The sequence below is a fragment of the Apis dorsata genome, unplaced genomic scaffold (genome assembly GCF_000469605.1).
Source record: "Apis dorsata unplaced genomic scaffold, Apis dorsata 1.3 scaffold_74, whole genome shotgun sequence".
Classification (NCBI taxonomy): domain Eukaryota; kingdom Metazoa; phylum Arthropoda; class Insecta; order Hymenoptera; family Apidae; genus Apis; species Apis dorsata.
In genome coordinates, this window is record NW_006263372.1 from 1,775,136 (window position 1) to 1,802,927 (window position 27,792).

General features: G+C 21.7%; 7 protein-coding genes across 17 annotated transcripts; 2 read left to right on the forward strand and 5 right to left on the reverse strand.

Moving 5' to 3' along the window:
- Window positions 1-2,375: 2,375 nt before the first annotated feature.
- Window positions 2,376-4,606, reverse strand: LOC102671788. The gene is made up of 2 exons (XM_006610556.2): window positions 4,021-4,606; window positions 2,376-3,177 (listed from the first exon to the last, which is right to left on the reverse strand). Exons 1-2 carry the CDS (start codon window positions 4,496-4,498, stop codon window positions 2,423-2,425), a joined length of 1,233 nt encoding a protein of 410 aa, XP_006610619.1. The 5' UTR covers window positions 4,499-4,606; the 3' UTR covers window positions 2,376-2,422.
- Window positions 4,607-4,835: 229 nt separating this feature from the next.
- LOC102671651 (glucosamine-6-phosphate isomerase) lies at window positions 4,836-8,253 on the reverse strand. Of its 2 annotated transcripts, XM_006610555.2 has the most exons (6): window positions 8,112-8,253; window positions 7,291-7,439; window positions 6,917-7,201; window positions 6,478-6,836; window positions 6,243-6,323; window positions 4,836-4,924 (listed from the first exon to the last, which is right to left on the reverse strand). In XM_006610555.2, exons 2-5 carry the CDS (start codon window positions 7,412-7,414, stop codon window positions 6,252-6,254), a joined length of 840 nt encoding a protein of 279 aa, XP_006610618.1. In that variant the 5' UTR covers window positions 7,415-7,439; window positions 8,112-8,253; the 3' UTR covers window positions 4,836-4,924; window positions 6,243-6,251. The 2 variants fall into 2 exon arrangements, with proteins under 2 accessions (XP_006610618.1, XP_031363921.1); XM_031508061.1 differs by lacking the exons at window positions 4,836-4,924; window positions 8,112-8,253 and adding an exon at window positions 7,615-7,778 and having other exon boundaries at window positions 6,249-6,323.
- A 257-nt stretch (window positions 8,254-8,510) lies between these two features.
- Window positions 8,511-12,947, forward strand: LOC102676633 (regulator of telomere elongation helicase 1 homolog). Its single transcript, XM_031508131.1, has 12 exons — window positions 8,511-8,780; window positions 8,854-9,277; window positions 9,361-9,616; window positions 9,736-9,999; window positions 10,115-10,422; window positions 10,495-10,701; window positions 10,796-10,958; window positions 11,050-11,307; window positions 11,384-11,623; window positions 11,686-12,189; window positions 12,356-12,500; window positions 12,913-12,947. The coding sequence occupies exons 1-12, from the start codon at window positions 8,648-8,650 to the stop codon at window positions 12,945-12,947; spliced, it is 2,937 nt and encodes a 978-aa protein (XP_031363991.1). The 5' UTR covers window positions 8,511-8,647.
- A 719-nt stretch (window positions 12,948-13,666) lies between these two features.
- Window positions 13,667-18,633, reverse strand: LOC102672050 (T-complex protein 11-like protein 1). Of its 9 annotated transcripts, none has more exons than XM_031508034.1 (10): window positions 18,088-18,633; window positions 17,760-17,825; window positions 16,828-16,941; window positions 16,263-16,382; window positions 15,755-15,874; window positions 15,369-15,663; window positions 14,762-15,280; window positions 14,486-14,670; window positions 14,245-14,411; window positions 13,667-14,179 (listed from the first exon to the last, which is right to left on the reverse strand). In XM_031508034.1, the coding sequence occupies exons 4-10, from the start codon at window positions 16,298-16,300 to the stop codon at window positions 13,938-13,940; spliced, it is 1,566 nt and encodes a 521-aa protein (XP_031363894.1). In that variant the 5' UTR covers window positions 16,301-16,382; window positions 16,828-16,941; window positions 17,760-17,825; window positions 18,088-18,633; the 3' UTR covers window positions 13,667-13,937. The 9 variants fall into 9 exon arrangements, with proteins under 9 accessions (XP_031363894.1, XP_031363892.1, XP_031363893.1 ...); XM_031508032.1 differs by having other exon boundaries at window positions 17,579-17,825; XM_031508033.1 differs by lacking the exon at window positions 17,760-17,825.
- A 19-nt stretch (window positions 18,634-18,652) lies between these two features.
- LOC102671929 (apoptosis-inducing factor 1, mitochondrial) lies at window positions 18,653-22,875 on the forward strand. The gene is made up of 12 exons (XM_031508031.1): window positions 18,653-19,083; window positions 19,654-19,943; window positions 20,107-20,167; window positions 20,256-20,410; window positions 20,489-20,616; window positions 20,698-20,873; window positions 20,966-21,157; window positions 21,297-21,490; window positions 21,569-21,821; window positions 21,917-22,095; window positions 22,225-22,425; window positions 22,525-22,875. The coding sequence occupies exons 1-12, from the start codon at window positions 18,993-18,995 to the stop codon at window positions 22,594-22,596; spliced, it is 1,992 nt and encodes a 663-aa protein (XP_031363891.1). The 5' UTR covers window positions 18,653-18,992; the 3' UTR covers window positions 22,597-22,875.
- A 250-nt stretch (window positions 22,876-23,125) lies between these two features.
- LOC116184918 (protein broad-minded-like) lies at window positions 23,126-24,871 on the reverse strand. Its single transcript, XM_031508113.1, has 5 exons — window positions 24,597-24,871; window positions 24,168-24,487; window positions 23,606-23,783; window positions 23,314-23,529; window positions 23,126-23,245 (listed from the first exon to the last, which is right to left on the reverse strand). Exons 2-5 carry the CDS (start codon window positions 24,455-24,457, stop codon window positions 23,138-23,140), a joined length of 792 nt encoding a protein of 263 aa, XP_031363973.1. The 5' UTR covers window positions 24,458-24,487; window positions 24,597-24,871; the 3' UTR covers window positions 23,126-23,137.
- A 189-nt stretch (window positions 24,872-25,060) lies between these two features.
- LOC116184916 lies at window positions 25,061-27,498 on the reverse strand. Of its 2 annotated transcripts, XM_031508100.1 has the most exons (3): window positions 25,719-27,498; window positions 25,471-25,654; window positions 25,061-25,227 (listed from the first exon to the last, which is right to left on the reverse strand). In XM_031508100.1, exons 1-3 carry the CDS (start codon window positions 27,398-27,400, stop codon window positions 25,201-25,203), a joined length of 1,893 nt encoding a protein of 630 aa, XP_031363960.1. In that variant the 5' UTR covers window positions 27,401-27,498; the 3' UTR covers window positions 25,061-25,200. The 2 variants fall into 2 exon arrangements, with proteins under 2 accessions (XP_031363960.1, XP_031363961.1); XM_031508101.1 differs by lacking the exon at window positions 25,061-25,227 and having other exon boundaries at window positions 25,514-25,649.
- Window positions 27,499-27,792: the final 294 nt, after the last annotated feature.

A 27,792-nucleotide genomic window follows, 5' to 3' on the forward strand; every position in this document is an offset into this window, starting at 1 on the left:
AATAATAAATATAATAAATATTAAATTTATAGTTATTATTTTATATCTGTAAAGAAATTAAAAACACTAAATATATCTTCTTCTATACTATGTAATATTTGTAATATTTCATACAAGAAATAATTTATTTTAGTAACAGTTATTTTCATGATTGAAGAATCATTTTAAAATGATTAAAGTTATTTTAAAAGATTACGAAATATTGAAGATCATGTTACATGATTCACTTTTATGTGCATACAATATATTATCGCTCATGACTTGCTTATTATTATAGCATTGTTTAGCTTTATTTATTATATTTTTTTTATTTCTTTTTTCTTTATTTTATATTTTTTATTTCTTCATTCTCATCAGAACAGAAATACTTTATTAAGAATGTCATTTATAATTAATTAATTTTTAATTTCTATTAAAAACTATTTTCAATTTGAACAACTATATATATTTTTTCATGAAATTTTTATGATAAAAAAATAGAAAATAATGTTAAAAAAAATTAATATGAGAAATTGAAAATAAGAATATCATTTGTTTATTTAAAAAAAAATAATTTTTTATATTATAATAACTTTTAAAAATCTTATCCAAGATTATTTTGAAATTTGAAATATCTATAAACTGTTCAAAAATTATTAAATCATCAATCATATCATGATTAATTTTATCATGAAATAAAAATACTTAGAAACACGTGATTTATCATATAACATTATATTTGAAAATAGATAAAATATTTTTACAATAAATAAATTAATAAATTATAATTAATAAAATTATTTAATAAAATATAAATATGTACTAGCAAATTTTTCATGTTATCTAGTTTATTACATTTATCATGTTATCTAGTTTATTATATTTCTCACTTATTTTAAAAGAATTAAAAAATATTGATTTCTTTTTTTAGTTTTACATTGTATAATAATCAAAATTTAAATATTAATTGTATTGCGAATTTTTATTTTTTATCATTTTTTTTCATGATAATTATCGTAGATTTTCATGAATATTATTCATATTTATTTTTTCATATTATTTATTTTTTCATATCAATGAAAAAAATTTTTTGTTTCAAGATATTATTTCGAAATATAATAAAGAAGTTTTTATAATGATACTGGATATTTTATCATTAAAGATAACTAAAAGATTACATTAAATTTCTTTTTTTATTATCATTCTATTTTTATATTATCAGCATTTTTTTATACTCTAAATATATAGATAAAAAATATAGAATATAGAATAAAAAAATATAGAATTTATTTAAAAAAAAAGAAAAAATTTTGTATATTTGAACATAATGAAACATAAATATTAATATTTTATATTTTGTCTTGTAACTACAATTTGCCAAGGAAAAATTTTTTAAATTAAAAAAATGTAATTAGAAACAATATATGTATACGTACGTAATTACGTAAAAAAAAAAATAAGATTAATTAATATATTTTTCGTTTATCTTTATTATTATCATATTTTCTTGTACGAGATAAGTTTAATCAACATATAGATTGAATAAATACACATATTATATTTAAAAAAAGATTTTAATTCATTTCAATATTTAATTTTTATTTTATTACATGATAATTCTATATATCCTAATAGGAAATATTTGTCTTCCATATGGACAATTCATTAATATTATTATTTTAAGATTCATTAAACTCTCTGACTCATGAAAATCAAAGTAACAATCTAAACGGACAATTCATCAAATATTGAGCTATACAATTAAAACATGTTACAATATCTGACTCGTAGAAATTAAAATGACTAATCTTGTTATCTAACGTAAATGCAATTGATTTTCTGAAAATATAAATTTTTAAGAAATACATTCTCATACAATTGATTTATATAATTTATAGATAAAAATTTATTCATATCGATCAAATTCTACTTTTATAAAATTGAAATCATAGCGATATCGTAATAAACACACAATGTTATCATTTATGATACCTATACCTGTATATATATCTGAATATAACATATAAAAGTTATATACATAAAAAAATGTATACAACAAATAGAAACTTGTTTAATGAAATGACTATTTATCATGATTATTATCACTTCGATCAAATTTTTCGTTATTATTTATATAATTAATTATTTAAACTCGATATCTTTTTGTTGCAAAATATGATTGATTTATGTTATTCACATGATATTAATTAAACTGATTACATTTTTCTAATTACAGATAAAATCAATGATTACAGATGAATCAATTACATATATATATCGATCAAAATAATATTTCCGTGATATAACTAGAACGATACGTGATATAACAGAGCGGAACAATCATGCTCTATTGTTTCAAAAAAGAAATGACACATTATGATCATATAAAAATCAACACTTTATGCTTATAAAAGATATAATTTTTCTTCATTATTTAATTTATCTATATCCAATTGCGTTGTACGAAACACAGTACCAGTTTCCGTAATCGTTTATTAAATAACTCATTTCCAGTATGTTGAACCAATACCTCGTGCATTTTATTTACATCAAAATTTTCGATTTCCTTCGTATCTAACGTGAGCATCTTTATCATAAAGCTTATATGGCTGAACTCGCGTACAGCATCCTCAGCCAATTTCTCTTTATATCCTTCCCTGCTAAATTTGCTCGTGTCGCATCCCATTTTATTTAACGTGTCTATTACAGTTTCATAATACAGATCTATGAGAGCGTCGATTTCGTCCTCCGTTACTTCGAGTTTCACGCTAGAATAAAGGAAAAAGAGCAGATCGCGCATAGGACTTCCGTAAAGATATATTTGAAAATCAACGAATTTCACATTGTCTATCTTTCCTTTATCGTTACAATGAAACATCACGTTGTTCACCCAGAAATCGCAGTGAATGATGGATATCCATGGTTCTCTATACGAATCTGCCCACAATTCCTCCAGTTTCAATTTTGATAAAATTTTATTACATCTATCGAAATGAGGACTTATTTCTGGATCTTTCTTTATCTGTTCCAATATTAATCCGAACATCTGTTCTGAGGTGGTTTGTGCATGTTGTAAAGGTTTCGCATACATTTTGAACATCTCGAATATACCCGGTCTTTTTTGTTTCATCGCTATTCCCAAACTATGGAATCTGGCCATAGCTTTTACGGCTTCCCCCGCATGATCTAAATCGTAACCTGCGTAAAAATCATCGAATAAAATAATTTTTAAATATTTTCACGTAATATATATAATACAAATGTGATGAGTTGATTCATGATGTTAAAAAGAAAATTTGTTTCACAGTATTACAAGGTTTTTACAATCGATTCTATCATTCAACGATAAAAATATGCGAGGTGTGCACAACTGAGTTATCTGTAAAAGCATCGCTCTGGATTTGGAAAAGGAATTATTCTCTATTGCGTACGATCGCATATCTTTAATGTAACGCAAACAAAAATTATTATTATTGCCATGTAAAAAATATATTTAATATATTTTTTGATCGTAGTTCAATGTTTCGTATTCATCAAATTTCTAATTTTTTTGTATGTTGTAAAATTTTTTCAGTGAAAAATTGTATAAAAAATTAACATATACGTATTTAAATCTTTTAATACAAAAAACAAACATATAACAATAAAAGAATTTAGTAACGTGATAAATGATAAGAAAAAGTTCAAAGTTACCGATATACGTGAGCATATCATGAAAATGATATCTATAAATAAACTTTTAAAATTATAATTATAAGAATCTAATATTTAGAACTTAAAATTTTAAAATTATAAGGAAAAGTTACGCTATATATTTAAAAAAAAATGGAATTTTTGAAATAGAGATCTGCTTTATTCCTTAAATATAATATTATACTTTAGATATTTTGCATTTTTTTCCATATTCATGCACATTCTGTGGTATTGCATTTTATATATATTTTTATATCATAGCTCTTGCTGTATAATTTTCAACATAAATGAGAAATCTGTTAACTAATTTATATGTGTGTATGTATGTATGTATGTACATGTAAATACCTGTAGCTCTGTCGGCGCTATAATAACCCTTAACTTTTAGATTCTCCATAAGAAGAACAGCGTCTTCATCAAATTCTCCATCTGGTTGTAAAGACAATCTAGCCCCATAAAATTTTGGCAAAAGTTCAAACACTTCGTTTTTTTTCAATCCGCATTCTAATTCTAATTTATTATAAGCCGGCATAATGGTCTCATACATAAAAATTTCTTTTATGAATGTGCGGGAACTATTAAAAAGTTCTTTTTGATATTCTGTTGGTGGACACATCTTCGCGATAAGATGAAGATCTTCCTTCTTTTCTGTAATTTTATTCTTCAACTCAATATGAACGCTGAAAATTGTACTTCCATAATTTTCACCAGGAGGTAGCAACGATTTAGTGGTATAATTTTCCACAACCATTTGATCTTCGATTTTTAAAACGGAATCAAGATCGCGGAGTACAACTTGTTTCATTTCAAATACACTACTATCCATGATTATAGGGGAGAATAGTACGTGTTATGTCAAATATTTATAGAAATAGCTCACAAAATATTTTTTTATGAATCAATCACAAATAACAAAGAATCCAAAGAACTACTAATAGCCGTCTTAAATATTGATTGAATTTATAAGATCAGATTACTGACAAGATTAACGTTCTTATCAATTTTGGGATTATCAATGCGTATTATTAGATAATCCCAATTGATATATATTTCAACTATTCAAACCAATACGATGCTGATAAGTAAGTTATACTAGCGTAGATTGTATTGTGATTTCACTTATCATCTTTCTTCATCGTGATAATGATCGTTTCTGCTCGCAATCGTTTCTCCCACTTATTATCGTCGATTTGTCCTCGATTTTAAAAGAGGATTCAAACGTATTTTAAAAACATGCATTCGCGTACTTTCTCTAAAATATTATATTATTCATAACAGATTATAAATAAAGAAAAAGAAATAATTTTATCATTTTTTTTAAATACTTTTATCATATTAATTAAAAATATTTATTAATTTATTGTATGGTTTGTTTAAAAAAGAAATGTATAATATATTATATACACGAGTTTTTTTCGTAGATATATATCTTATACATAAATGTATTAAAATTACCATTCTACTAGGAGATAAGAAGAGAAATTAAATCTAGTCAAGTAAATAATGCCACGTATGGATTCTCAATCTTTCTTCATGTTTTATTACCTGTTATTCTTTATTATTATCAAAAATTAAATGAGAATTTCTAGCAGTTATGTTTATAACTAATTTCAAGTTATGAATCATAATGAATAAATATTGCAATTAATCTTATAAAAATTTTATATACTTATATATAATGTTTTATTTATAAATTTAATGATAAAAATTATATTTATAAATTAGCGCTGAAATATCCAATTAATTTTTTAATTTTAAATTCATTTGAAATATTACTTATCTTTTTAAAGAAGAATTAAAGAAATATAATCTTTTTTTTAAATACCAAATACGAATTGGAAAAGTATATATGTAAAAATAAATAAGCTAAACAAGATATATGTTTCATAAACGAATGAAATAAGAATTATTTTTTAAAAAAAAACGATTTATATAATAAAAAGGATAAATTTATTTATGAAAAAATATAATAATACAAAAATATGAAACAATAACAATATTATAATTCATGTTTTATTGAAATATATGTGTGTGCGCGCGCGCGCGCGCATGTGTATATATTATATAAAGTCTTCATATCCAACATGATATTTCTCACATGATGTATATGTAATTAGAAATTTGTCAGATCCATTATTTTAAGTCCTTTTTTATATGAGACTTTATATATTTTTATATATATAACGATAAAATTTTATATTATATTAAATTGATTTTTCAAGTTCATTAATTAGTTTGGATTATGAATTATATATTATAAATTTCATGAATTAAAAATTCCATAAATTCTATAAAAATTAATATACTTTAAATTTTATCTAACCACGAATTATTATAATTTTTTACTTTTTTAATATCATTTATATATTTAATTAATCATTATTAAAATTAATTTTAATTAAACAATTAAAATTATATCAAATATAAAAATGGATTAATTTCATAAACAAAATAAAAATTTAATTAATTAATAATAAAATATAGATTATAAAATTTTTACTCTATTTTATAATTAAAAAATAAAAAGCAAAATATATTTTTAATAAAAAATATATATAAAAAATGACTACCATTTCTTTTTATTGTACTGAACGACGAAGAATCGTATTTCCATCTTCCTCAATCAATTTTTGATGTATAGCACTGAGACCCTGTATATTATAAAAATTCAAGATAAAATAAGTACATAAATTATTTGAATTAAAATATAAATGTATTGTTAAATTTAAATATTTAAACAAAATTATTAAAGATTTTAAAGATTTTAAATTTAATTTTTAAGAAAATATGATTATTTAAATACACCTTAAAATATTTTACTGTCTTCACACGTAATTCTAAAGTTGCATCCTCATCACAAACAATTATTGTACGTGGGTGTTGTTGAAAAGCTGATACAGTCCACATATGGTTAATACCTTCTTCTATTGCCTTATAAAGAGCAAATGCTTTATGAGAACCTGTAATAAGAATCATTACTTCTTTAGCATCCATCACTGTGCCAACACCAACAGTCAATGCTTGATTTGGCACTTTGGAAATATCATTTCCAAAAAATCTTGCATTAGCTTCTAATGTATCTTGCGCCAATGTCTTTACTCTTGTACGTGATGCTAAAGAAGAACCTGGTTCATTGAAAGCTATATGACCATCTGGACCAATACCTAAAACATAACATTTTTTTATTCATATAAATTTTTTATATAAATGTATTTATTTATTTCCATATAATAAAATTGCATACCACCAATAAATAATTCAATACCACCAGCTTCTTTAATTTTGTTTTCAAAATCATCACATTCCTTTATAAGATCAGGTGCATTACCATCAAGAATATGCACATTTTGTGGATCTATATCTATGTGCTTAAAGAAATTATTATACATATAATAATGATAAGATTCTGGATGGTCTCTGGGTAAATCAACATATTCATCCATATTAAAAGTTTTTACATACTTGAAGGAAATTTTTCCTGCTTTATAATATTCTATAAGTTTTCTATACATTCCCAAAGGTGTACCACCTCAAAAATAAATAATAATTATTATTTTAATAAAAATTTATTAATATTAAATTATAAATTTTCAGTTTACTTGTATAAAAAATAAATACCTGTTGGGAGACCAAGAATAAAATATTTATTTTCATTTGGTTGAAAATCATTAATTCTTTTTAAAACATATTTAGCAGACCATTCTGCTACATAATCCACTGTATCACAGATTACTAAACGCATATTAAATTTATTTTATATTATAAAACTGAAAAATGTAAAATATAGAGAATTGTAAGATATGATAGAGAAAATATATAAAGTAAAATTTAAACAATTCATAAATATAATATAATATAATATAATATTTCCATACTATAATTGATATTTTTATTTATTTTATAAATAATACAATCAGTTCTTAATAAAATTTATATGGATACCTTTGTACTTATATAAAAAGATATCTTATGACAACGACCTTTTTATCTGAACACACAGAAAAATGATATATACTTAAGTTTTACATTATCTTCATATTTATACGAAATATTTCGTTTCATTGAAATAAATCAAATGCATTTTATTCTCATTTATTACTTTCTTTTTATTAATTTTTATTTTCCAAATCTTACAAAATTAACAAATACATTAAATATATTTAATATATTGTTTCTTTGTAGGAACTTTAATTTAATTACATTCTTATATCTTATGCGCGCTATGTTAAACACAAGAATGTTGAATGGTCTTTCGTAGCTTATTTTAAAGGTCAATAACCATTGGTCTTTACTATTAAAGCATATAAGCATTAAAGCATATACGATAAATTTATTTAATAAATTTTAATATATTATTTTTTTTTAAATTTTATATTATGTCAAACTTAATTATATTTATTATAAAAAATTAAATAAAACACAATAAAAAGTGTACAAACCTGAAAAAAATTAAGAACTTCTTTTGCAATAATCGGTCAGACATCAGCTGATGTACAACTGACCTAATCTCGAGTCTTTGTTACTTTGCAAAAAATTTAATATTCCACTTATAGATATGCAATACTTGAAAATAATTTTTTTTAAAAACTGAATGATAATTGATTGATACACAATTTTACTTATATTAAATATTACAAAAAATGTTCATAATATATATATTTATAGAAAATAAAATCTTTTTATTTTTAATTTAATAATTAATTATATTTTGGAAAATTTTTTTCTAAAAAAAATATTTTTCTTTCAAATAATATTTTTTTTAAAGAAAAAAAAAAGAAAAATTAATTACTATAATTAATTAATATAAAATTAAAGCAAATATAAATGATTGTTAGGTATATATACATTTTTAATGGCACCTTTCTTTAGAATCTGGCGGGAATGCGTTGTCCATTGATGTTAACATTTTTAAATTGATATTTTTTGTATTATAAAAAAATTGAATTATATATATCATAAAATTTATAACGATACAATGCCAGATGTGACAATTAATAATATTATTATAAATTTTCCTTTTAAACCATATTCGATACAAGAAGAATATATGGCAAAAGTGATACAATGTCTTCAAAATAGTAAAAATGGTGTTTTAGAATCTCCAACCGGTATAATTTAATCTTTTTATTATTATATACACAATTAGTAATCAAAATATTAAAATTAACTTATAAAAAATAGGTACTGGAAAAACACTCAGTCTTTTATGTTCTTCCTTAAGTTGGTTATTAACAAAAAAAGCTCAATTACAAGCACAATCATTAGTGAATACAATTGAAGAACCCAATTTTGGTGGACATTTTTTCAAACAATTAAATAATGAACTCAAAAAAAGTACAGGAAATTCAGAACCTATTATTACTTTTAATTGGAATGCACCAAAAATTATTTATGCATCTAGAACTCATTCTCAGCTTTCACAAGCAATGCAAGAATTAAAAAGAACTTCTTATAAACATGTAGGCACAGCTGTATTAGGATCTCGAGATCAATTATGTATTCATCCAGAAGTTTCTAAAGAAACTAATAGTTCAAACAAGATATATATGTGTCATTCTAAAGTAAAGTCTAGAACATGTTTTTATTATAATAATGTTGAAAGCAGGTGCAAGATTATATTATTAATATTTTTTAATAGCTTTATTAAATTTTATTAATATATTATTAATAAAAATATATATATTTTAGAAAAGATGATCCATTTTTTAAACAAGAAATACTTGATATAGAAGATTTAGTAAAAGCTGGACAAAAATTCAAATGTTGTCCATATTTTTTATCCAGAGAACTCAAACAAAATGCAGATATCATTTTTATGCCATATAATTATATATTAGATACAAAATCACGAAAAATACAGGGTATAGATATACAGAACAATATCATTCTTTTTGATGAAGCACATAATATTGAGAAAATCTGTGAAGAAACAGCATCATTACAAGTATTAAATTAATTATATTAATTTAATTATATATTGTAATTTATATTACAAATAATTAATTGATTTTAATAATATTGAATGTTATAAAAAATAAATTGATTTTTATAAAATTTTTATAGATATCTAGTACAGATATTGCAATGTGCATTGATGAAATAACAGTTGTAATGGAAGATATGGCTAAGGATATTGAACAACAAAATAATTTTTTAATAGAAAATTCAGAAAATGTCCAAAAAGATTTTACTGCAGATGATTTATGTATTTTGAAAGCTATGTTTTTGGAATTGGAAAAAGCTATTGATGCTATATCAATTGTAAAACGTGATGAAGGAGATACATTTCCTGGTGAATACATTTTTGAATTACTAGGAAAGGCACAAGTAAACAATTAAATTATATATTCTAATATAATTATATAATATAACAATATTTTTATATGATTATAAAATATCTAATATTTATTTAATAAATAAAAATAATAAATATATTTAACAGTTAACTCATGGCAGAGAACAACTTGTAATAGAAAAATTAGAAAAAATTGTTTTTTATTTAACTACTACAAGCACTTCTCCATTTACAAGAAAAGGTAATGCACTTCAAAAATTCAGTGATTTATTAAAAACTGCATTTAGTAGTGATAATAGTTTACTCTCTAAAGAAAAAATCAAACAATATTATAAAGTATATATACAATTAGAAGAACAGAAAAAATCAAAACAAACTGATATTTGGGAGAAAAAAAAAATTCCAAAAAATGAAGGCAAAATTATTAATTATTGGTGTTTTAGTCCTGGATTTAGGTAAATTTTAATTATATTATTGTATTTAGTTTTAAATATATTGATCTTTATATATTGATTACAACAATAAAGTATGCAACAACTCAAAAACCAAGGAGCACGTGCAATAATATTAACAAGTGGTACATTATCTCCTTTGAAACCTTTCATATCTGAACTTGGAATACCAATTGAAATTCAACTAGAAAATTCACATATTGTAAAAGAAGATCAAATTTGTGTTGGTATACTTAGTCGAGGTCCTGATGGTTATTTATTAAATTCTTCTTTTAATACAAGGTATTTTTATTATATTTTGTTATATTATTAAATATATTTTTAAAAAATATTAATTTTCATAATATGTCATTTAAAAATTATAATTTATATTTAGAAATGATCCAAAATACATAGGATCCCTTGGACAAACAATATTTAATTTTAGTTGTCTTGTTCCTTATGGTTTACTTGTATTCTTTCCTTCATATCCAATAATGAAAAAATGTAAAGAAGAATGGCAAAATGCAGGTTTGTGGACTAAAATTGCAGATCGTAAAGTAATTATCTTTAATATTTATATTAAAATGATAATACATAATAAGATATAATAAATTATAAAACTGATAAAACTATTTATTTATATATCAGCCTATATATGTTGAACCACAATATAAAGATGGTTTTATTAATGTTATGAATGAGTATTATGAAAAAATTAAAGATCCTTCATGTAAAGGAGCTATTTTTATGGCAGTTTGTAGAGGTAAAGTGAGTGAAGGACTTGATTTTGCCAATGCAAATGGAAGAGCTGTATTAATTACTGGTCTTCCATTTCCACCTTTAAAAGATCCTAGAGTTATATTAAAACAACGATATTTGGAAGAGATAAGAAAACAAGATAAAGAAGTAATTTGAATTTAACAATTTATAAAATATGTAGTAAAAAGTTAAATATTTTTATTTTATATATATTATTTTTTAGACTTTATCTGGCCAACAGTGGTATCAACTTGAAGCATCACGAGCTGTTAATCAAGCTATTGGTCGTATAATACGTCACAAAAATGATTATGGGGCTATAATTCTTTGTGATCATCGATTTGATAACCTAAGTTTTAAAAAACAGTTATCTGCTTGGCTCAGACCTCATATAAAAAATTTTGCTTGTTTTGGTATCATTGTAAAAGAGTTAAAAGGTTTTTTTAGATATGCAGAACATACTGTAAGTTTAATTTTATAAAAAGAAAATACTTAAGTACTGTTATTTTTAATAATTATTTTCAGTTTCCACAACCAAATATAATTAATATACAATCTACAAATAGTTGTGTTTCATTACCAGCAGTCTCAGCATCATTTGACACAACTGTATCACGAAACGTAAAAGTTACTTCTAAAGAGGATATTGTAATATCTTCTGAAGATACTTTTACTATTGATACTTATATTAATGAAGATAAGAAAAATAAACAATTAACTGAAACAAAAAGAAAAAATTTATTTGAACTTTTAGAAACAGAATCAAAGCCTATAATTAATTTTAGTGATTGTAAATTGAAAAGAAATTATGTCACTTGTGAGCTAACAAAAAATATTAGTGAACCAATTATAAAAAAAAGAAAAATAAAAATGTTGCCAATAGAATTTAATGAACATTTATCAGGTCCTTCAACTTCTTCATGTGAGAATAGAGAAGGTACAAATAATATAATACATTCTCAACAAGTATTAGAAGAAACTAGTAATAAGACTGATAAAAAAACTTTGGGCAAAATGTATTTAAAAGAAGTAAGTTCTTTTTATACTTTATATATATTTTTATATTTATATATATAATTGATCATAATTAATTAAAAGTATATGATTTAAAAATTTTAATAATAAATTAATATTATAATAACATTTGCTTAATTATATATACATTCAAAAACTTAAGTATATATATATTTCTTAGGTAAAACTTTCTTTATCAGAAACAGATTATAAAATATTTGCAACAATGATACAAGATTATACAAAAACAAATAATTTGGAAGTATTATTAAAAATACTTCAAGATTTATTTTCACCAAATAAAGGATTATTTCATTTATTTATAGGTATTTATTTATATATATATATATATATATATTAATAAAATATATAACAATTTCATATAAACATTATATAAAATTTATAGGATTCAAACATTTTATAAAAAAATATCATATTTCTGAATTTGAAAATTATATTACTCTTGTCACAAATACACAAAAAAAATCATAATATTAAATAAAAAAAAATTCATAATATATTAATATTTAAGAATTATTATTAAAATAAAATTATTTAAGTAAGTATTAATGAATTATATTTAATATTTTTACTTTATTTTTATTTTATTAATATTTTAGATTAATACAAATTTATATCTATTTTTGGAAGCTTTTTTTTCAAGAGTGATTATGATATAATTCAATTGACTTCAGCTTAAAATTTAAAATTATCTTGATTATCTGATTGAGTTTTTAGGAGCTTTAAGAAGATTCCAATTTAAATTTACTTAAAACATGAAGCCATATTAAGGTAATTTGATTTAATACTATCCCTGATGTTTCCTGATTTGAATTCTCATAACTTTTCATTGTTATTTTTGGAAGTTTATGTTTCATTCTAATTCATTATAATTCTAGTTTAAATTCATATGAAATAATTTTGTAAATTGATTTGCCAAACTATTTTAAATTTTATATTTTTTGTTGGATATTTATATCTTTTTTTTTTTAATTTATTTCATTATATAATAAAATCATATAAAATATTGTTATAATTATATTAAATTTATATTTTAATTGTGAACATTTATTAGTTAATAATTTAAAATAATTTTGTATAATATATCATAAATATTTTAATAAAAATTATATTTATAAATATGTGATTTTATAAAATAAAAATAGAATATTATATGAAATATGTATCTGAAATATGTTTGATGTCAAAATAACCTTAAAATAATTACATTTACTTCAAAATATGGAATAAAATTTCATTACAAATTGATTTAATCTTCGCATATATATACAAATATATATTACATATTGGTTTTGAATACAATACTTAAAATAACATTTGAAACATATTAAAGCACCAAGTACAAAAAAATAAGTTGTAATTAATATTATCATAATATTACAGATTGAAAAATTAAGTTACAGTTAAATTATATGTAAGATAATGTTTGCATATGATTAGAAACGAATAATTAATATTTGCAATATGTGTGAAAATATGTTTTTTCCTCTTTATGTATATCTATTACTTGTATAATTATAATGTTATTTATAACTTATATTAACATCAGAATCTTTCTATATAACGTTTTTGTTTTTATATTTCAATATTCTTTTCTTTTTTGTTAGAAAACTTAATTTATGAAAACAAATGAAATGTTACTTTAAGATATATATTACTTATTTTTTTTAATTAATGTGCTATTTTATGAACACATAATATAATGTTTCCCTTACAAAAATTGATTTAAAATCTTAATTGTTTTATAAGTCCATAGTATGAATTGCACTTGTATCTTTATTATTTTCTTTTTTAATAAGTGCATTGGTTATAATTTCTTGATAATATTCTCCAAATACACTTCGATTATGAGAAATAAGTATTAAGAATTGAGCTACTATGGCTGTTAATTCTTCTTGAAGTGATGAAAGTCCAGGTGGAACTTGTTGCGGTGCCGCAGATTGAGATAATATTATTTTTTGTAAAAATTGACGAATTCTCAGATCTATAAAAAAAAAAATACAAAAATATTATATAAAAATATATTTCACAGATTATAAATATATTTACTTATAAGATGTCTAATTTTATGTCCAGGATTAATAAGATCCAATATTTGTCCTTCCAATAATGATTCCATTTCTACAGATAAGAGAGTAGAACCAATTTCTCGTAATGTTGTTCCTAAGTCTGTTTTCACTTGCAATACAATATTTGGCATTACAGTTTCCAAGTCCCTGCCAACAATAAAAATTTAATTTATTTGATCCTATTATTTATTATAACATATACATACTGTTCTCTTACATACTTATTTGAATGTACAGAATCTAATAATACATTAAGATGTTGTTTAATATTTTTCTTAAAACTTGATACTCCATGAATTGGCGCACCAACTGTATTATTTACTAACAATATTATAGATCCTATAATACTTAATCTGCTGGTTTTATCACGCAATTCAAGTAATCTACCTTGATCAAGCATTAATGTCTGTGAATATACATGTAAATAAAAATTTATATCAATATTAATTCAAATAATTTAAAATAATAATAATTATATTATCAATAAAGAATTATACTTCTGCATCTGGATTAAAATCCCATTCTAAAAGATCAAGATATGCTTCAGTTAAAAGACAATGTGTAAGCTGGCGCACAGCATTAATATCAGATGAATTGCTTGTAATTTTAGTTGGGTCATAGTGCCTTAATAACCATTTTTCTGTGAATTGTAGACCATTTGTATTAACTTTTAAAAATTCAGCAAACTTGGCTTTTTCATATTCAATACTTGAAGCAACTATATTTGGTCTCATCATAGTAATAGTAAAATTTGCCAAATCAAGTCTCATTAATTGTAATATTTCCATTATGCCTTTAAATATTTCAATGACATCTGTTTTTTGATTAAGTTCTCGAATCTTTTCGTCTCTTACAGGTGCACAAACTTTACTCATAATTGATATTACATATTGTGCATAATGATGGAAATCCAAAACACCATTTTCTGCCTGTTGTCTAATTAAATCTACATCAAGTATTTCTTTCAAATTTTCTCTAATTTTTGCATGATGTGGTAATACTAATTCATCTAATGTCTAGAAAAAAAAATTAAAAGAAAAAAATTATTAAATATAAAATATAAAAACTATAAATTATTTCTTAAAATTTATATAAATACATTACTTCTTTAATTTCTTTTAATAAAACCAATGCCTGAGTGTAATTTGGAGGATCTTCTTCTAATTGCTCTGCTAACAAATTCCAGAAAGCTTTATGCATAATTTCTTTTACTCTTCTATGGAATGTACCATCATCAGGCTCAAGTTTTTGTAATTGAAAATTTTTATCCACTGCAATTTCATGTGCTAATGCCATATTTTTCATACCATTTGCAGCTTTTATAATTTCTTCAAGAGAAACAAATTTTGGAGGTGAAGCTCCTATTAATCCGCTTGCCATGAAATTTGTTGTTTTTTGCCTGTATATAAATATTAATGTCAGAAATAAAAATATTCATTAATTCAAGAATAATTAAATTCATGAATTACAAGAATAATCATATAATTTACCCTTTTACATTTTCTTCTTCCGATTCAATATGGGAATCAGATTGGTAATCTACAGGTACAGATGTACTAGCTTCATTTATATTGCATTTTTGTTTTTCATCATTTTCCATTTTTTGATTCCTACACATTAATACAATTATTATAATTTACATAATTTTTATAACATAAATCATAAATGTTTAAAAAATATATATTATATATATAAATATATAAAATATATATATGTTTAAAAAATTATAATAAATAATATGATTTAAAGAAAGCACAAAACAATATCTTATTAAAAAAACAATAAATTATTGTTAAAAAAAACAATATTAATTAATATTATCAATTAATTATTAAATATTTTATTTAAATTAAAAAAATTGAAAGATTATTTTTTATATATTATTCACTATACACTTATACACTATAATCATAATAGATAAAACTGTAATTAATGTATTAATATTAATAATATTAAAAAAATAAAATAAAAATTCTCATTACAGAAAGATACACTGACCAAAATAAAATACCAGAAATAAAATTTAACAGTGCCATTGATCCTGGAAGTTTGCAATTAATGAAGAAATAGCAAAGAGTAATATCTCACATTACTTCAATACTAACCAAAATTTTATTCCTAATAAAATATCATTTTATCATATGTTGAATAATATTTAAAAATATCTTTAATATTATAAAATTTTGTATAATTAATTTTGTCTATAAAATTCTTTCTCTTCAATTCAAGAATTAATATATTTATTGTATTATCTTATTAATATATACAAATAATCAATATATTAATATATAATTATTAATATATATATTTAATTTAATATATGTTATTAATACAAATCTAAAACTTATTTTTTTTAAATAAAATATATTATAAAAATAAATTCTTATATATCTCAAATAGTTTATGAAATTAAAAGATAAAATTAGAAACCTGTTCTTTAATAAATAAATTATTTCCATAGTCAGATAATAAAACAATAATTTATATAATTATTATTATATATATAAGTATATATATACAGATAATATATACGATTGAAATATATTATATATAAAAAATATACCTATCTGGCATGATTAATATTTGATTTAAATGTTTTGTTGTAGCATGATCTGCATTCAGAAACAGCTGGTACTTAAATGCAATGGATATTGAAGAAAAGGAGGTCAAACTTTGTCTATAAAAAGAACGTCCACAAGGTACATATAAGAATAAGACTTCCTACTTGATTTTAAAAAATTGATATAATATTTTTATTTTTCAATATCCTATCTTAAACTTACATTTGTCATATAATATGTGACATTATAACAATTTTTAATTATAATTTATTTCATATTTGCTAATATATTTTGTCATATTTATTGTAGTAGTTAAATATAAAAACATAAAAATATAAAATAATCTTTCTATTTAATTGATACAAGAAATAAATAAAATTTATATATATTTGTAAATTTTTAATTTAAAAATTAATATGTTATGATTTTATCTTATATTTAAAAAAATATTTTTGTATATCTTATTATCTTATTAAATGCATTTTTCATAAGAACTTAATTTATAAATATTTCGCCTATTTAATATTTATCAGAAATAATAATATTTACATATTGTATGAAATATTATTCTCAATGTAATTGATATATTTTCTAATTTAATACACATATTGATCTGTTTACAAACAAAATTAAATCTAAAATATAATATGAATTTTTTTTATCGTGTAATTATTTTAAAAAATCACGAAAGTAATTTATTAAATTTAATTATATCTGATCTTATTCGTAATTTAATTAGAAAAACATATTTACAGTTTCACTAAAAAAGTCGAAATGCGTAAAATGATATCTGACTTGATGCTTTACCAAAATATTTCAGTTTTTGTCATAATACAATTCACATTTCTATTTTAAATTTATCAATAATTTTATATATAAATTATCATATTGAGAAATCAATTTTGTTCCAAACAATTATAAATTGTGTATTTACAACTTGTTAGGTTGATGTTCAACAGTGAACTTAGGTGTATATCCAGATTTGAAATAATAGCGTCCTCTGTAAGTTGTTTTTTTTTATTAAATTTCGTGCAATTAATTTAATTATTAATAAAAATTATTTTTTATATTTTTTATATTTTTGTATTTATAAATATATATATTGTATAAAACATTAAAAAATAAAAACATAAATAAAAACACTTAATATAATATTGAAAATGTTGAACACAACATTGCTTAATTTAAAAAAGTATATATTATTCATAAGTAAAAAAAAAGCTAATTTCAAAATAATGATTAAAGAAACTATGAATACTTACATATATATAATAAATTAATAGAAAATTGATTATAACAAATATTAAAATTTATTGTAAATTAATGTGCCATAATGAGCACAATGTCCAATGATATTACAACAATAATCACGTCTTAAAAATTTCAAGGTATACATGAGTCTTTTTTGGAAATAATATGACTCATTGTTGTCCACCTTGAATTTCACAAAAGTTATATTGATACATGAATTTATTTAAATCTTGTTTATTACATAAAAATAATAAAAATTTAATGATTATTTTTATTATTTTTAAAAAATTTATATGATAAATATAATAAATAAATTACTTCTATCATAAATATATGATATCTTGTTAATCTGTTATTTACAATTGTTCTTTAATATAGATTGCAAAATATAAGTTATTTTATTTAATCTATATCATAGTATTATTAATTAAATAATAAATTAAAATAATATAATAATAATAATAGTTAATATTTCTATTTTTATTACTATATTATAAACTTTGTGTTATTTTTTATTTTTTATTGAATTCAATATGTGTGTATATGTACATGCAATATATATGTATATATATGTATTCAGTATAATGTGCATTATTTTAACTAGAATGAAGTTGCATCATTATCACTACGTCGTATGCGCAGCTGTCATTCGTTATAAATTGAATTTGTAATGCAAATTTTAAGATATTTACAAATTTTTTTCACATTGCAAGAAAAATTTCAGAGAAAGTGTTCAAAATCAATGTATGGTAAATACGATAATTCGGTTGTTCAAGAAATTTGGTAATGGAGTGTCCCGTGTCATTCAAGTATAAAGGGAAAACTGTAGAGCGACTTCCAGTCGTGCGTATGGATAACAGAACCGGCCACACGCGTTACCTCCATATTGCGTAAGGCCATAATTGGCCCTTCAAAAATGTTAAGTTACGGTAGAGTTATAAGACGATTGCCAAAACTTACAAGGCATTCACATGCTAATCACTTTTGTCGACCTTTAAAATATATTGGTAAGTTTTAATACACTGTATTTTTAAAAATATAATTTTTTTCAATTTATATAAATTTTTTTTTTTGCTTAATTTTTTATTATTTTTGAATTAAACATTAAATTAATTCTTTGTTTCTTGTTTTAATTATTATTAATAATAATAAGATTTGATAATTGTATATATATCTTCAAATATAATAGTTTTTAATTGATATTTTCTGTTAAATGTACGGATATGTTTGATTACAAGGACACCACGCGATATAACCTCAAATTTGAATAGTGATTAAACTTTATCAATATAATTTTTGTATAAGATATTATTGATGAAAATCTTGCCAAACTAAAATTAATATTTTTCTTATCGCTTATTATTAAATTAAATAATAAAAATTATTTTATGAAACATGTTTTTGTAATTCAAACAATTAAATATATTTTAACAATATTAAAAAACATATCCGTACATTTAACAGAATATATCAATAAAAGCTAATAACAAAAATTTGCGTTCTGTCCTTGTTAATGAATATTATGTTAATGAATATGATGAAATTATTTATAAAAAATCTTGTTTTCTTGATTTTAGGAATTGTCAGTGTTCATAATTTATTCTATAGTAATTATACAAATGACAAAACATATAAACCTTCAGGAACTACTATAAAACCTGAAGAATGTGTGCCTGAAAGTAGATATTCCAAAGAAAAGAGAAGTGTTCCTTTATGTGAATCTCATCCTAATGCATCTTGTCCACCATCTTGTTATGAAGTTTGCGGAAAATCAGATGATTCTCAAAAACCAAATGACAAAAAACCATCACCACCATATTGGAAGATATTGGCAACTTTAATCATAGCAGGAGTTGCAATATATGCGGTATTGATAATTTTATATCACATTATTTCATCTTCATTGCTAATTATATTCAAAATAATATAAATTAAAATTATTATATATAATAAATTATAATAATATAGTGTAATGAATTTTTTCTTTATTTAATATTTTTTAATATTTTTAATTTTTAAACATTTTATAGATATCTTCTACAAATTGGTTTACTACAAAAAAATCTGATTCTCAAAAGGATGTAAGTAAGAGTAAGTTGAATAAAAACTTGTTCCTATAAGATGTTTTTTAAATTTTAAATATCTAGAAGATTAATTTGTTTTTATCTCACATATTTAGGAAGAAAAGAAAGAAGTAGGAAATCACTTGAAAAAATTAAATCACCCCCTACTTCTAAATCATTCCCTTCGGAAATACCTTATCTTTTAATAGGAGGAGGAACAGCTGCATTTTCTGCATTTAGATCTATTAAATCTAAAGATCCTAGAGCTAAGGTATTTTGTAGTAATTTTTTCTTTATTTACTAAAATTAAAAAATAACATATAATAATATAAGTAAATATTTTCTTCAGGTTTTAGTAATATCAGAAGAAGATTTACCATATATGAGACCACCATTATCTAAAGAACTTTGGCGTAATAAAGATAGAAAAATATCTGCACAATTACTTTTCAAGCAATGGAATGGTGCTCAAAGAAGGTAATAATTAAATAATTATTCATATGATCAGAAATTTATATTAGTTTTTTATGTTAGTGATTGATTATATTATATTTATAGTATATTTTATGAACCACCAGAATTTTATTCAGATGTCAGTAAATTGAGTCAGTCTGATAAAGGTGGTGTGGCTGTTGCTAAAGGTTGGAAAGTTACAAAAATTGATGTTCCAAATAAAACTGTGATGCTTGATGATGGTTATGAAATAAAATATGACAAGTGTCTTATTGCAACTGGTAAGTATAATTAATTTATATACAATTTCCAGATTTATATTTTAATTAATATTAATTATTTAGAATATATTTTAATTAAAATATATTTGTAGGTGTATCACCTAAAAATCTTCCAGTTTTTGAATCATTGCAAGATGATCTTAAAGATAAAATTATTACCTTCAGAAGAAAAGAAGATTTTCTTGATTTAGAAGAAGCTGTGTATGATCCAAAATATAAAAATATTGTAATAATTGGTGGAGGATTTCTTGGATCAGAACTTGCTTGTTCATTGGCCCAAATCTGTAAGATTTTATTGTTTATTATCATTATTATTGTTTAATTAGTTATCAATATAAAATCATAATATTAATTATAATTATTAGTATTATCAAATTAATAACAATTATTAACCAAACTAATAATAATTATATTTTTATTTAGTACCGGAAAATAAAAATGTATATCAAGTATTTAAAGAAGCATTTATAATGGATCAAGTATTACCTCAATATCTCAGTGAATGGGCAACAAAAAAGGCAATATTAGAAGGTGTTAAATGTATTGCTAATTCTGAAGTAGAAGATTATTCTTATAAAAATGGAAAATTGTCTCTCATTCTTTCGGATAATCACATTGTATGTTTTATTTGCATTTCTATAAAAATATTGAAAATAGTACAATAAATACATTTTTTCTTTTTTTTACATGGAAAGATTGATGCTGATCAAGTGGTAGTAGCAGTAGGTGTTGAACCAAATATTGATTTGGCAAAAGCTTCGCATTTAGAAACAGATCCTGAAATAGGTGGTTTTCTTGTTAACGCGGAGTTAGAAGCAAGGAGTAATCTTTGGGTTGCTGGAGATGCAGCTTGTTTTTATGATATTAGACTTGGTAGAAGAAGAGTAGCACATCATGATCATGCTGTAGTTTCAGGAAGATTAGCTGGAGAAAATATGACTGGTGCAAGTAAGTTAAAATTTTGATATTTTAAAAATGATATATTGTATGTTAATAATAAATATAAAAAAAAAAAACAAAATTCATATTTTTATATTCATTAGGAAAACCATATTTACATCAGTCAATGTTTTGGTCCGACTTAGGGCCAGAGGTTGGATATGAAGCAATTGGTATTGTGGATTCATCACTGCCAACTGTAGGAGTTTTTGTAAAAACAGACTCAGATACTACAAAAGCATCTGCTAATGATACATATGAATCTATATGTTCAAATAAAAAGGTAATGAATGATTTATTAAAAGTTATAAATATAATTTATTCTTTTATGGTTTATATATTTATACATAATATAAATATAATATAATATTTATATATAATAATTTTTATATTTTATATTTTTAAAATATAGAAATTAAATTCAACCGAAACACAAAATCCAATAGAATCAAATTTAGAAGAAAATGATAAATCTATATCTCTTGATGATGATAATTCAAAACCTAAAAAATATGATGATTTTGCGAAAGGAGTTATTTTTTATCTACGTGATGATATTGTGGTTGGCATAGTTCTTTGGAATATTTTTAATCGGATGTCTATCGCTAGGCAGGTGCGTTTATTAAAATTCACATAATATAAAACACTTTTTGTAGAAAGTGCTATTTTATGTGTTATTTTAAAAAATTAATTTCTCTTATGACTATTACAGGTGCTCGCTAGAGGCACAAAATATGATGATTTAAATGAAGTAGCAAAACTGTTTACTATTCATGATGACTAAACTAATAACATAAAAACTACATGACTATATTGTGTCATTGTATTACTGTACATAATGTTATTTATCTATCAGTTCTGAAATATTTTACAAATAAAAAAAAAGTCTATTATTGATATCTTATTCTTGAGTTTAAGAGGTACGACTTGTATAAATATTACATATAAGATATTTTCAAGTAAAATCTATAAATAAAAATATTCTCTCTTTATAGACAATGAAATATGTTTATTAAACTATTATTAGATGTGAATTTTATTAGAAAATAAATGATGATAAATATTTTCTTAGTTATTTAATTAGAGTTTAATATCATTTTTACAATAATTATATATATATATATGCATGTATACAATATTTATAGATGCTCATAATTTATTTAAATTAATATTTTAAAAAATTACTTTATATAGTAATGTTCAGTTTCGATTTTTACGTGCAAACATTTTTTACATATCAATTATATTTCCTTTTTATTAATAAATATTCATTAAAAAATGAAAATTTTTATTATTTATATAATTATTTTTTATATTTCATTTTTTTAATTGAATCCTTTAATTAAAAAATTAGGTAAAATTTTATTACTATATCTTTTATCTAATGAATCCATAAATCTAATATAATTATGACATTGATAATCATCCAAAACCTAAATAATATAATATAAATTATATGTATTTCATATATATTATATAATATATTAAATATATATAGTACCATATTTTCTGGCCATAATTTTCCACTTGTTATATTTTCCATTATTCGAAATTGACAATGATATAGAAGTGACGTACAATAGTATATTATGTAATCAGGAGAAAATAAAACACAAATTGTAAAAAAATGCATAATTTGAGACCATGGAAGTAAACCCCAAAAGCATTGAGATATCATTAAATTACATATTAAGGACCAATCCACTCCAGAACTATTCTATATTGCAATATAAATTAATTAATAAAAGATTTTTAGTATTAAATAATTTTGAAATTTATTTTTCAATATATACCTTGAGTGCAAATTTAATATGTGAAAGTTCATTGCTAATAATACTTTCTAAAAATTGCATAAATATATATTGAGTGGCACATTCTTGTTTAGTATACTTATCTATAACTTTACCAAAATTAGTCCACAAAAAGGGGATTACCGGGAAATGAATTAATTGTGTAATAAACATTTTACATCTGAAATTAATTATAGTATGTATTATCATATTAAAATTTAAAAGGTCGATGATGATAAATAACTATCTTATGCGCATTTTTATTGCAATGATGACCAAGTTTTCAACCTGAGACCTGCTAATGATGATACATTGACTAGCTAGAGTTGCCCTATATTTTTTTTCTTGAAAAAATATTAATAATTTCAATATTTTGTTCAAAAATGTTTAAATGGTTTAAAAATATAAAAAATATTTTTGACAAAATTTGAATTTGCTACTAAAGGGTATATTCGCGGTCAACTGAAGCAATAAGAAATAAAAAAAAATTATTTAATAATTATAAAAATCTAAAATAAAGTTTATTATTAAAAATTTAAATTTTTTATAGCAATTTAATATATACCTGTTCATATCTCCTTTACAAATGATAAATACTGTAGATAAAAACCAATCAAAACCATCAAATTTTGTTGGTCTTTCGTAATGTATAAATGCATGACATTCATTTATAAATTTTTGTAATTTTTCTTTCATTTCAATTGTGTTTTCTAAAATATCATTTTGTTCTGCGTAATACAAAACTAAATTAATCCCATGTATTTCTTCTGCAAACCAAAAATCTGTATTTGATGATATATTTTCTTTCCATTGAAAGTTTTCTCCCCATTCTGCAGTAGGAATTGCTTTTTGCATCTGATCCACAAGTTGAATTAATACTGTATTCTAATAAAAAAAATTTATTTTGTGAGATTATAAAATATAATAAGATATAAATTTTAAACAATTTAAAAAAATATTAATCTATTTATTAAGTATAAAAATTTATATATACTTTTATTGGATCTAATGATATTATATATGCTTCTCTAATTTGTTCAACCCAATTAATATCTAATAATACTGATTTATTTTCTCGAAGTAAAATTTCTAATTCAGTATCATACTCAATTTCTGTGGATGAATTTTCTTTATTTAATTTCAGAGGAGGTAGTTTTGGTAAATCATATTCTTCTAATTTAAAAGTTTCTTCTTCGTCTTTACTTTTAATAAAATATGTTTTAGATATAATTTTATGTCGTATTAATGTATAATTATCAATATATTTAGTATCTATTTCTTCATTTATAATTTCTTTTGTATCAAAATTTTGAAATTCTAACAAAATATTCTAAAAAAAAATGTTATAAATATTACTATAAATTATATTAATTTCAAAGAAATGAAAATTAAAATATTTTAAATTAATTAATTAAAATAATATATTACCTGAAAATTTAATAATTCTAATAAATATAAACAAATATTTAAATTCCAAATTACAATATTTAATGATAAAAGTCCTAAGTAATGATAATTTGATTCAGGATTTATTAAATTATTAAATAATTGTAATAAATTAAGTGGATAATTATGTTCTTCATTATTGTATGATTCTTTTACATTTGACATAAATGCGCAAAAACCTGTAAAATAAACAAATAATTATTTAATATCAGTAAACTATATTTTCAGTCAAAATAATGTAATGAAAAATTTTTATTTTTATTCGTACATTTAAAATTAAGAGAAAAAATACTTAATATATGTAAAAATTTTTGAATATTTTCATGATCCCATGGGTCATGAAAATAATGTGGATCCTGTAATACTTTACATGTCTCTGAAAGTAAGTTAGACAAAACATGGGGTGCCAAATTAGCAATTACATCATATCCCAAGTGAAAAAAAGCAGCAGATGATACAAAATTAACTACTTCAATTGATGTCCAAGACATTCTTAAAGGTGCAATAGATCCTTCAATTAATTCTTGAAATACTGATGATTCTTGAACAAGAGCTTTCAATCCAAATGGAATAGATACCATTTTAATCAATAATGTGTTAACTGCACTGCAAATTATATTTTTTATATTCTATTTTATTCATAAAAACAAATTGTATATCAGTAAATTACCTATTTATCTGTTGAGCTTTATTTTCATTTTCAAAATAAGATTTATCTAATTTCTTATAAAAATATGATACAGCAGGATAAAATTCTTTTTCTATTTTATATTGTATTGTTTCATATGCATCAAATATATCAAATAACTTTTGTATTACATCAAATAATTCAAAAAGATATTCCATATTTATTAAAGATAAAGGTTGTCTTAACATATTTGAGACTATTATTATAATAAACATAGCTGGACATTTTGATATACTTTTTTCAAAATTTACTGTATGTTCCTTACATTCTGAGATAAGAAATAAAGAACCATCTATTGTGTCTAACATATGAAGAATAATTTTTAATGTATGTGGCCATATTTTAATATTATTTTCAGAAAAAGATGATAAATGGCACAATGCAATATGATAAAATTCATAATCATACAATATTGTTGGTTTATCTAAAATAAATTGTAAAGCAAAACAAGAAACATTATATACACCACTTACTGTTTCTACAGATAATTTATTTAGAGCTCTCAAAGAAGCACTTAAAAATTTAGAAACTGAAAATGGAATGATTAAAATATTTTCTATTAAAAGTTCACGACCTGCTTCATAAGCACAAAGTTGAGACACAAAACATAAACAGTGAAGATAAGTTACTGTTTCTATTGTATTTCCATTAATAATAACTTCCATTGGATCATCATAAATAGAAATTGCTATAGAATGAGGAGGCTCTCCCAATCCTTTTTGTACATAATGCATTACTTGTTGTAATAAATTTGGTGATTTTCCTAAAGCAGTTAAAAATATTTTTCTAGTAGCAAGATTTACAATCCATTTTTTACTCCAATCAGCACATGGTTCTAATACAGAAATAATATTCAGTATATTTAGTGTTTTTTGCTGCATTATATTTCCAGATACATGTGTACTCAAAAATGTAATAAATTGTTCTATTAATTCTTCTATAGTTTTATCAGGATTTCTTATATTTTTCAGTTTTTCTTCGTGATAATGAATTATTAAATGTATGATACGAAATACTCTTTCATGTAAAAAAAATTTAAAATTAATTCCAGAAATTAGTGTAGGTAAAATCTCAAATGTCTTTTGTGAATCATATTGAAAATCAAAGGCATTTAACAAATTGATATATACATCGTATGATTGTAAACAAGTGATCAATTTTGCATGTACTTGTAAACTAGCTTCAAAAATAGGTTTACTTTCGTCTACAAGACCTTTTAATAAAGCTTTTTGAAGCGAATCCCATATAGGATTATTATTTAAATTTGAAAGTTCACTTTTTAATAAAATTTCATAACCAGCTAATCTAACATGAATAGGTTTATCTTGATTAATTTTATCAAGAATAACATTATAATATTCATCATTATTTAATGGAGAATTCCAATCTTCACTTGTTTGATCACTGATGCAAGAAAAGGACGATTGAGGTCGAGAATCAGAAATTATAGTTGATTCAGATCTCGAAGCAGATTGTTCAAGAATTGTAGCTTTCATAGAATTTACTAAAATGGACATTTCCTTTGAACGTATAATATTTTGAGCTATATTAACATTATCTGTATCTTCTTTTAATGATCTTTGTATATTATTTTCAAATTCTCTTTTTAAACATTTTTTTATCCACTTTTGAAGATTTGGAGAAATATTGCCTTCCATATTCATAAAATAAATAAATCTAATTATATAATCGTGTTTAAAGGATTATAATAATCATAAACATACATGAAATAATTATTTAAAATTGTAATGTTTTGACTGAGTTTCTATGGTTACTATCTATTATATATATATATATATAGAATACATATATAGAATACAGATATAGAATAGTATAGTATAATAAATAGATATAGTATATTATAATAAAAATTTAATTTCATAATTCATGTCATATATATGTTTTATTTATATACTTATATATTATATACTTATTATTTATTTCATTATTTATAATTTTAATTGGAAATTTAACAATAATAATCTCATAAAAATAAAAAAATCAAATAAACTATTAAAACATATAAATAAAATTAATATTTATATATATACAAATT